Source organism: Coregonus lavaretus, assembly GCF_964263955.1.
Source record: "Coregonus lavaretus genome assembly, contig: HAP1_SCAFFOLD_2669, whole genome shotgun sequence".
NCBI classification, from domain to species: Eukaryota; Metazoa; Chordata; class Actinopteri; order Salmoniformes; family Salmonidae; genus Coregonus; species Coregonus lavaretus.
In genome coordinates, this window is record NW_028160582.1 from 65,462 (window position 1) to 76,580 (window position 11,119).

Below are 11,119 nucleotides of genomic sequence, written 5' to 3' on the forward strand. Positions count from 1 at the left end.
TAACAGACGCACGCCCTGAACACATTAGTTCTATTCCATGGCCAGCTGATTGACTAACTGGATATTGTTTCAGCCCTCCAGACCTCAGACAGAAGGCTGTAGCTGTTCTACTGGGACCTCTACAGATGGTTACTGGAGTAACTCTACTGGACAGGCCCAATGACAGACACGCTGATCAACAGATTGACCACAGACACGCTGATCAACAGATTGACCACAGACACGCTGATCAACAGATTGACCACAGACACGCTGATCAACAGACTGACCACAGACACGCTGATCAACAGACTGACCACAGACAGACTGATGAAGATAACAGACAGACGGACACTGACCAGGACAGACAGACGGAGGGCCGTAGCTCTCTCTCTCTCCTGCTGGATCATCTCAATCAGAAACCCTCCTGTATCTCTCTGCTCTGTCTGTGTGTGTCCAGCACTCCCTACATAACAGACATGGTAAGAGACATTCCTTATCCACTGCTCTGTGTGTGTGTGTCCAGCACTCCCTACATAACAGACATGGTAAGAGACATTCCTTATCCACTGCTCTGTGTGTCCAGCCCTGTTTGTTATTGTGTGCAAACCTTTTTTTATGGCCCTTTGAACCGGATAGCATATCCCATAGCAGTAGAGGGATTTCAATTATCACTACCTGGATCTGGGGACGGCTGTTCAAACCCCCCTCTTTTTAACGCTCTCTCTCTCTCTCTCTCTCTCTCTCTCTCTCTCTGTCTCTCTCTGTCTCTCTCTCTCTCTCTCTCTCTGTCTCTCTCTCTCCTCTCTCTCTCTGTCTCTCTCTCTGTCTCTCTCTGTCTCTCTGTCTCTCTCTCTCTGTCTCTCTCTCTCTCTCGCTCTCAATCTCTGTCTCTTTCTCTCTCTGTCTCTCTCTCTCTGTCTCTCTCTGTCTCTCTCTCTCTCTCTCTCTCTCTCTCTCTCTCTGTCTCTCTCTCTCTCTCTCTCTCTCTCTCTCTCTCTGTCTCTCTGTCTCTCTCTCTCTCTATCAGGAGTCATCTGCCTCTGTCATCCTTGCTGTGGTGTCACTCCTGAGGATCTGTAACGGCCACTCCCCCTGCACTGAGAGCAAGGCTCCTATTGGCTGTAGCAAAGCCTCCACCAACCTGATTGGCTGCAGCAAGGTCCAGAGGTGTGGCCTAGACTCCTTGGCTAGCCTTAACACCTGCTCTGGTGAGAATCTAGACTCTGGAGTGTGTTCTGGAATGCAGCAATGTTGAAAAGCCTTAGAAAACCTTTGTTGTTTCAGGAGCTGTGGAACTGGTGGTGGAGGTGTTCCATGTTCTACTGCAGTACCTACAGAACCCTGACTCAGACCCCACCGTGAGACACACACACACAACCATACCTTCAAACTCAGTTTGGTTTGTTCCGTTGGTTAGTTTCCTAGTTGATTAGTTAACACTGTGTTCGTTCTCTCTCTCTCTGTCTGTCTCTCTCTCTCTCTCTCTCTGTCTCTGTCTCTGTCTCTCTGTCTCTCTGTCTCTCTCTCTCTCTCTCTCTCTCTCTCTCTCTCTCTCTCTCTCTCTCTCTCTGTCTCTCTGTCTCTCTGTCTCTCTGTCTCTCTCTGTCTCCAGGTCCTCCAGAAGACCTACCAGGCCATGTTGAGGTGGCTGAGTGTGTCTGCAGAGCCTTCCTCACTGGCTGATCTGGTCAATGAAGGTACAGGGAGTCAACATCAATATATCTGGTACAGGGAGTCAACATCAATATATCTGGTACAGGGAATCAACATCAATATATCTGGTCAATGAAGGTACAGGGAGTCAACATCAATATATCTGGTCAATGAAGGTACAGGGAGTCAACATCAATATACAGTGGGGAAAAAAAGTATTTAGTCAGCCACCAATTGTGCAAGTTCTCCCACTTAAAAAGATGAGAGATGCCTGTAATTTTCATCATAGGTACACGTCAACTATGACAGACAAAATGAGAATTATTTTTCCAGAAAATCACATTGTAGGATTTTTTATGAATTTATTTGCAAATTATGGTGGAAAATAAGTATTTGGTCAATAACAAACGTTTCTCAATACTTTGTTATATACCCTTTGTTGGCAATGACACAGGTCAAACGTTTTCTGTAAGTCTTCACAAGGTTTTCACACACTGTTGCTGGTATTTTGGCCCATTCCTCCATGCACATCTCCTCTAGAGCAGTTATGTTTTGGGGCTGTCGCTGGGCAACACAGACTTTCAACTCCCTCCAAAGATTTTCTATGGGGTTGAGATCTGGAGACTGGCTAGGCCACTCCAGGACCTTGAAATGCTTCTTACGAAGCCACTCCTTCGTTGCCCGGGCGGTGTGTTTGGGATCATTGTCATGCTGAAAGACCCAGCCACGTTTCATCTTCAATGTCCTTGCTGATGGAAGGAGGTTTTCACTCAAAATCTCACGATACATGGCCCCATTCATTCTTTCCTTTACACGGATCAGTCGTCCTGGTCCCTTTGCAGAAAAACAGCCCCAAAGCATGATGTTTCCACTCCCATGCTTCACAATAGGTATGGTGTTCATTGGATGCAACTCAGCATTCTTTGTCCTCCAAACACGACGAGTTGAGTTTTTACCAAAAAGTAATATTTTGGTTTCATCTGACCATATGACATTCTCCCAATCCTCTTCTGGATCATCCAAATGCACTCTAGCAAACTTCAGACGGGCCTGGACATGTACTGGCTTAAGCAGGGGGACACGTCTGGCACTGCAGGATTTGAGTCCCTGGCGGCGTAGTGTGTTACTGATGGTAGGCTTTGTTACTTTGGTCCCAGCTCTCTGCAGGTCATTCACTAGGTTCCCCCGTGTGGTTCTGGGATTTTTGCTCACCGTTCTTGTGATCATTTTGACCCCACGGGGTGAGATCTTGCGTGGAGCCCCAGATCAAGGGAGATTATCAGTGGTCTTGTATGTCTTCCATTTCCTAATAATTGCTCCCACAGTTGATTTCTTCAAACCAAGCTGCTTACCTATTGCAGATTCAGTCTTCCCAGCCTGGTGCAGGTCTACAATTTTGTTTCTGGTGTCCTTTGACAGCTCTTTGGTCTTGGCCATAGTGGAGTTTGGAGTGTGACTGTTTGAGGTTGTGGACAGGTGTCTTTTATACTGATAACAAGTTCAAACAGGTGCCATTAATACAGGTAACGAGTGGAGGACAGAGGAGCCTCTTAAAGAAGAAGTTACAGGTCTGTGAGAGCCAGAAATCTTGCTTGTTTGTAGGTGACCAAATACTTATTTTCCACCATAATTTGCAAATAAATTCATTAAAAATCCTACAATGTGATTTTCTGGATTTTTTCTCTCTATTTGTCTGTCATAGTTGACGTGTACCTATGATGAAAATTACAGGCCTCTCTCATCTTTTTAAGTTGGAGAACTTGCACAATTGGTGGCTGACTAAATACTTTTTTTCCCCACTGTATCTGGTACAGGGAGTCAACATCAATATATCTGGTACAGGGAGTCAACATCAATATATCTGGTCAATGAAGGTACAGGGAGTCAACATCAATATATCTGGTCAATGAAGGTACAGGGAGTCAACATCAATATATCTGGTCAATGAAGGTACAGGGAGTCAACATCAATATATCTGGTCAATGAAGGTACAGGGAGTCAACATCAATATATCTGGTCAGATGTGGATGTATCTGTTGATATTACTTAACAAATATTTATACTGACGTGTTTGTGTGTTTTTCCTGTGTGTGTGTGTGTGGTAACAGACCTCCTGCCCGTGCTGAGGAAGCGTGTGTGTGACGTGCGTTGGGAGGTTCGAGACTCCACTCTAGAGTTCCTCGGCCAGCTGTGTGCGTGTGAGGCGTTGGCCTGCACTGTCACCCCTATCCTGCTGGGGGCGCTGTGTGATCAGGAGAGCTATGTGAGGGCTAGTGCCATCTCTGCCCTGGCCAGGACTCTACCGCTACCACTCAGCGGCCTGCAGGGGGAGGCAGGGAACCATACCCAGGTAAGGCTCTGGCCCTACACAGTTAATTTACTGTATAACGGATGACTTTTTATACTATTCCAAGTCTTCCTTAAAGAGGTGGGGTTTCAAGTGTCTCCGGGAAGGTGGTGAGTGACTCCGCTGTCCTGGCGTCGAGGGGGAGCTTGTTCCACCATTGGGGTGCCAGAGCAGCGAATAGCTTTTATTTATTTTATTTGTGGGACAACTCAATAGACGATAGTAGTCACACTAAAGTCAACATTTCAAAGGTAATATAGATATATATATATATATATATATACATACATACATACATACATACATACATACAGTGCCTTCAGAAAGTATTCACACCCCTTCACTTTTTCCACATTTTGTTGTTTTACAGCCTGAATTTAAAATGGATTAAATTGAGATTTTCTTTTTTTTAACAAGTCACATAATAAGTTACATGTGACAGGAGAAAACTGACAATAGCCCATAATATCAAAGTGGAATTATGTTTTTTTTTTTTTATTGTTCAAGAAGTATTCAACCCCTTTTGTTATGGCAAGCCTAAATAAGTTCAGGAGTAAAAATATGTTTAACAAAGTCACATAATAAGTTGCATGTGATAGGAGAAAACTGAGGATGGATCAACAACATTGTAGTTACGCCAAAACATTGCATCCTGTTTGCAACAAGGCACTAAAGTAATACTGCAAAAAAATGTGGCCAAGTAAGTAACTTTTTGTCCTGAATACAAAGTGTTATGTTAGGGCAAATACAATACAACACATTACTGAGTACCACTCTCCATATTTTCAAGCATAGTGGTGGCTGCATCATGTTATGGGTATGCTTGTAATCGTTAAGGACTGGGGAGTTTTTCACGATAAAAATAAACGGAATGGAGCTAAGCACAGGCAAAATCCTAGAAGAAAACCTGGTTCACTTTGCTTTCCAACAGATACTGTGAGATTAATTCACCTTTCAGCAGGACAATAACCTAAAAACACAAGGACAAATCTACACTGGAGTTGCTTACCAAGAAGACAGTGAATGTTCCTGAGTGGCCGAGTTACGGTTTTTACTTAAATCTGCTTGAAAATATATGGCAAGACCTGAAAATGGTTGCCTAGCAATGATCAACAACCAATTTGACAGGGTTTGAAGAATTTGTAAAATAATAATGGGCAAATGTTGTACAATCCAGGTGTGTAAAGCTCTTAGACACTTACCCAGAAAGACTCACAGCTGTAAACACTGCCAAAGGTGATTCTAACATGTATTGATTATTTATTTTTTAAACATGTTTTCACTTTGTCATTATGGGGAAATAACATCCACTTGACAAAAAGCCCCCCCCCCCCGTGTCACAATGGGATTCCATAAGCTATTAGCGACCGTTGCTATATCAACGGTGTGACGACCGAACGCTCCCAATTCAAAATGTCCTTTTCATCCCAGCTATGTAAACAAAGCTGATTTCCTCGACCATTTCACTGGTTAATAAGATGAAAACATGACTTCAAAACTACTTCTGGGTACCTTGGTAACATTTCAACATCGTGAAATCAATGTCTTAAACGTTGCTACGTTTCTGAAATAGCAAAGAAAACGTGTAATCTGCTTGACACATGAATGTTGCTTACCTTACAGGTCACAGTCCGGCTCCGTTGGATATTCCTGCAGTCAGCATGCCAATTGCACACTCCCTCAATTTGAGACATCTGTGGCATTGTGTTGTGTGACAAAACTGCACATTTTGTCCCCAGCACAAGGTGCACCTGTGTAATGATCATGCTGTTTAATCATCTTCTTGATATGCCACACCTGTCAGGTGGATGGATTATCTTGGCAAATGAGAAATGCTCACTAACAGGGATGTAAACAAATTTGTGCACAAAATTTGAGAGAGATGCGTATGGAAAATTTCTGGGATCATTTATTTCAGCTCATGAAACATGGGACCAACACTACATGTTGCGTTTATATTTTAGTTCACTATAAATAAAACTGTCTAGCTAGCTGACTAGGCAGGCTGAGCTAAATAAGTAGCAATGTCAGTATTTAACAGTATTTACAAATATATGGTAAAGAAGGAGTGTTGTCTTTTCGGTCTTTTGAGGACTTCTGCAGCAGTATGTAGTCCGCAGGTAGTCACCATTTAAAAACACCGTCCTTTGAGAGCGATTCTGCGGTAATAAATTTGTGCGGACTGGGCGAGCGCTTATGAGGTGTTCTAGAACTGCCCGCGTCCTCCGCGAGGTAAAACAGATCCAAGCAACCAGCATAGCAACGGACGCTTTGGTTCATTACGGCTGCTGAAAAGGCTGTAAAAAGATTACAAGGGGTGTGTGTTCTCCCCAGGAGGAGGCCGTGAGTCCGTTTATAGTTAATTGTGCTTACTGTGTGTTCTCCCCAGGAGGAGGCCGTGAGTCCGTTATAGTTAATTGTGCTTACTGTGTGTTCTCCCCAGGAGGAGGCCGTGAGTCCGTTATAGTTAATTGTGCTTACTGTGTGTTCTCCCCAGGAGGAGGCCGTGCGTCCGTTATAGTTAATTGTGCTTACTGTGTGTTCTCCCCAGGAGGAGGCCGTGAGTCCGTTATAGTTAATTGTGCTTACTGTGTGTTCTCCCCAGGAGGAGGCCGTGAGTCCGTTATAGTTAATTGTGCTTACTGTGTGTTCTCCCCAGGAGGAGGCCGTGAGTCCGTTATAGTTAATTGTGCTTACTGTGTGTTCTCCCCAGGAGGAGGCCGTGAGTCCGTTATAGTTAATTGTGCTTACTGTGTGTTCTCCCCAGGAGGAGGCCGTGAGTCCGTTATAGTTAATTGTGCTTACTGTGTGTTCTCCCCAGGAGGAGGCCGTGAGTCAGTTACTAGACATCCTCTCTCAGGATTCAGAGGGCTTCGCCAGACGTGCTGTGGTCCAGTTCTTCATCAGCTGGCTAAAGACACACCCATCATCATCCTCCTCCTCCTCCTCGCTGCGTTCTGTCCTATCGCTGGGCAGCACTGACCTGGACTGGGAGGTCAAAGTTCACACCCTGGAGCTGGTTGACGACCTGATGGAGGAAACACTTCCAGGTCACCAGGAGACAGAGCTGTGGTCAGCTCCTCCCCACTACGGTGGCTCTGGAGGGACAAACCTACTAACACACACTAACCACACACACCCTTACGCTGTGGCGCCAAACCAGCCCTCAGCCCTTCTCACACACACTCCGACTGACACACACCCCCCCCACACACACGCATCTGTAGTGTGTGGTCTGTCTAGGTTGGTAGAGCTAGGTGTTGTAACAGCGTTACTGAACGGCCTGTTTGACTGTGACAGACCTGTAGCTTTAAAAGCCTGTAGTCTGTTGCTACGACTACGAGACATGGTGTGTCCCCGGTCGCTAGGGAAAGGTGCTATGACGACTGACGACGCCACGGCAACAGTTGCCAAGGTGACTTTTGACCTGAGGGGTCAGGTTTGGGAGCGGGAGGTCACGAGGAAGTTACAGGAGAAGAGAGGATCTGATTGGGTCAGAGAGTCCAGGGAAGTAGGTTGTGATAGGCTGAACGGGAACAGAGTTTCTGATGGGACAGACGGGGCTGGTTCCGAAGCCTGTGATAGGGTGACAGGGGAGAGTGTGTGTGAGGGTAGTGTGACGGTCTGTGAGGTGCTGTGGTCGTTGGGTCTGGAGGAGAGACGGAGTGTGTTATCTCAGAGTAGCGACCACGTCCAGAACTCACCTCTCTCTTTACTGCAGGACATACTGAACGCTACAGACACATCACACGCTGAGGAAGTTATAGTGGACTGTTACTGACACACACAGACAGACACCTCACACACTGAGGAAGTTATAGTGGACTGTTACTGACACACACAGACAGACACCTCACACACTGAGGAAGTTATAGTGGACTGTTACTGACACAAACCCACATCACAAACACTCTACACACGTTGTTGTAGACCAACAGTTTTATTTTTGATAATTGTTTCTCCTCTGTACGTTGACTAGTGAATACTTTAGGTAGTGTTTCTCCTCTGTACGTTGACTAGTGAATACTTTAGGTAGTGTTTCTCCTCTGTACGTTGACTAGTGAATACCGTAGGTGGTGTTCCATTGGGACAGAACTCTTGATCATCCACCTACCAGGAAAATAAATAAAAATACTATTTTGATATTTCAAACCACCGGTGTCAAGGTTTTCCTGACTTGGGACGTTGAACAATGTTGAGAATGAAGAGCGATTCTCTGCCCTTCTCCCGGTTGTACATTCACCCCTCATGGATTTAAAAGGAATGGACTTTATAGTGGAACCTCCCTCCAGTCATGCTTGCACCAATCCTATACTTTGAAATGTCTGAGGGGGAGTGAATGAGTGCACACTTCTAGAGAAGAGTAGAGAATCAGAACAGGTGCACTCTGATGAAGTCCTAAGGCTGAATCCCGAATCACCCCCTGCCCCTCCCTTTACTGGTTCTAACAGCAGACCTATCAGCTTGCTGCCAGCTCTTAGCAAACTGTTGGAAAAAATTTGTTTGACCAAATACAATGCCATTTCTATGTAAACTAATTAACAAGACTTTCAACGTGCTTATAGAGAAGGGCACTCAACATGTACTGCACTGACACAAATGACTGAGGATTGGTTGAAAGAAATTGATAATAAGAAGATTGTGGGAGCTGTAGTGTTAGATTTCAGTGCAGCTTTTGATATTATTGACCATAACCTGTTGTTGAAAAAAACGTATGTGTTATGGCTTTTCAACCTCTGTCATATCGTGGATTCAGAGCTATCAATCTAATAGAACTCAAAGAGTTTTCTTTAATGGAAGCTTCTCTAATGTCAAACATGTAAAGTGTGGTGTACCACAGGGCAGCTCTCTAGGCCCTCTACTCTTTTCTATCTTTACCAATGACCTGCCACTGGCATTAAACAAAGCATGTGTCCCTGTATGCTGATGATTCAACCATATATGCATCAGCAACCACAGCTAATAAAGTCACCGAAACCCTTAACAAAGAGGTGCAGTCTGTTTAGGAATGGGTGGCCAGTAATAAACTGGTCCTGAACATCTCTAAAACTAAGATCATTGTATTTGGTACAAATCATTCCCTAAGTTCTAGACCTCAGCTGAATCTGGTAATAAATGTTGTGGCTGTTGAGGAAGTTGAGGAGACTAAATTACTTGGCGTTACCTTAGATTGTAAACTGTCATGGTCAAAACATATAGATTCAATGGTTGTAAAGATGGGGAGAGGTCTCTCCGTAATAAAGAGATGCTCTGCTTTTTTGACACCACACTCCAAAAAGAAAGTTCTTATCTTGATTATTGTCCAGTCGTGTGGTCGAGTGCTGTAAGGAAAGACCTAGTTAAGCTGCTGGCCCAGAACAGAGCAGCACGTCTTGCTCTTCATTGTAATCAGAGGGTTGATATAAATATTATGCATGCCAGTCTCTCTTGGCTAAGAGTTGAGGAGAGACTGACTGCATCACTACTTCTTTTTATAAGAAACAATATGTTGAAAATCCCAAATTGTTTGCATAGTCAACTTACACACAACTCTTGACACACACACACACTTACCCCACCAGACATGCCACCAGGGGTCTTTTCACAGTCCACAAATCCAGAACAAATTCAAGAAAGCGTACAGTATTATATAGAGCCATTAGTGCATGGAACTCCATTCCATCTCATATTGCTCAAATAAACAGCAAACCTGGTTTAAAAAAAACAGATAAAGCAAGATCTCACGGCACAACGCCTCTCCCCTATTTGACCTAGATAGTTTGTGTGTATGTATTGATATGTAGGCCTTTAAAAAATAAAATGTATGTAGTTCTGTCTTATATATTCTATCTGTCTTATAGCTGTTCTTATGTATTAATGTTCTGTATTATGTCATGTTTCATGTTCTGTGTGGACCCCAGGAAGAGTAGCTGCTGCTTTTGCAACAGCTAATGGGGATCCTAATAAAAGACCAAAGTGTCCCAAAGCTGAGGGAGTGAAAATGATGGCGAGGGTCATTAGACCATCTGATAGCCACTTTGACCGAGCCAACAACGCTGCCGGCTTCAGAGCCAAGTACTATCCCATAATGCAGTGCAATTTCCCACAGAAGAATGGAGAGGCGTACCTAATTATAAGTCACCTGTATTTGTTTGTGTCTGGTTGAAATGAAACATATGAAATACCTCCCAAATTAAATGTTTAACTGTTACTGAGGTTGATATCTTGTAAAACGACAGGGGAAATTGTCTCATTTGAATTTCATGCTTGTTTTATTATTTAAAAGTGGAACATGAATTGCATGATTCAAGTCAGGAGTGTATCCTGAAGTCGGTGGGTTTGTTGATCCCCTACACCACTCTGGAAGTCACCCTCTGAGTTTCATCAGCAACACGTGACAACGGAGGGCCCTCCGAGCGAGTTGGTAGGGCCGAGGGGCTGGTTTGGGATTCACAACATGAGTGTGTGGTTGTCCCCAGATGTGCTTCAGTACACCCTCTGGACCACCGGGGGGGGGGGGGGGGGGGCTGTACACACACCACATCTGTCACTCCTCCTGCCTCCCTCCCTCGTTTCTGAAAGATGAAGGGACCCAAGGGAGAGAGAGGGGATAGAGAGAGAGGAGGGGATAGAGAGAGAGAGAGGAGGAAGAGAGAGAGAGATAGAGAAAGGAGGAGATAGAGGAGGAGAGAGGGAGGAGGGGAGAGAGGAGGAGTGAGAGAGAGGAGGGGAAATATATTTGTGCCTCTGGAGAGAGTGAGGAAGGAAGGCTAGAGAGAGGGGAGGAGAGAGAGAGGGGAGGGGATAGAGAGAGAGATGTAGTAATATCTTCTGTTCAGTCTAATTGTTCTTAGAGATTAGAGGGTTCCCTGGAACTGGAGACTGATCAACCCACCCACCATTCCTGTGTGTTAACCATATGCTCTGATTCCAGGTCAGATGTCTGTGTCCCTCCCACCGTGTGTGTGTGTGTGTGTTAACCATATGCTCTGATTCCAGATCAGATGTCTGTGTCCCTCGTCCCTTCTGAAGTGATATCGTACATAGAGTCAACACGGTTTGGGAAAACCCCAGTTGATCCTGGTGTGTGATAATGTTGTTTCAGATAGGAATGGTCTGACATAGAAACCAACCGACCGACCCGCTACCCGCACTAAG

General features: G+C 44.8%; 1 protein-coding gene across 1 annotated transcript in view; it reads left to right on the plus strand.

The window, feature by feature from the left end:
- LOC311121652 (BRCA1-associated ATM activator 1-like) overlaps positions 1-9,204 on the plus strand; it is a 28,529-nt gene extending 19,325 nt beyond the window's left edge. The window contains exons 8-13 of the mRNA XM_084196111.1: positions 74-461; positions 1,010-1,190; positions 1,267-1,340; positions 1,595-1,679; positions 3,744-3,985; positions 6,804-9,204. Coding sequence (XP_084052237.1) covers positions 74-461; positions 1,010-1,190; positions 1,267-1,340; positions 1,595-1,679; positions 3,744-3,985; positions 6,804-7,763 — 1,930 coding nt within the window. The 3' untranslated portion in view covers positions 7,764-9,204. The remainder of the gene's footprint in view (positions 1-73; positions 462-1,009; positions 1,191-1,266; positions 1,341-1,594; positions 1,680-3,743; positions 3,986-6,803) is intronic.
- Positions 9,205-11,119: the final 1,915 nt, after the last annotated feature.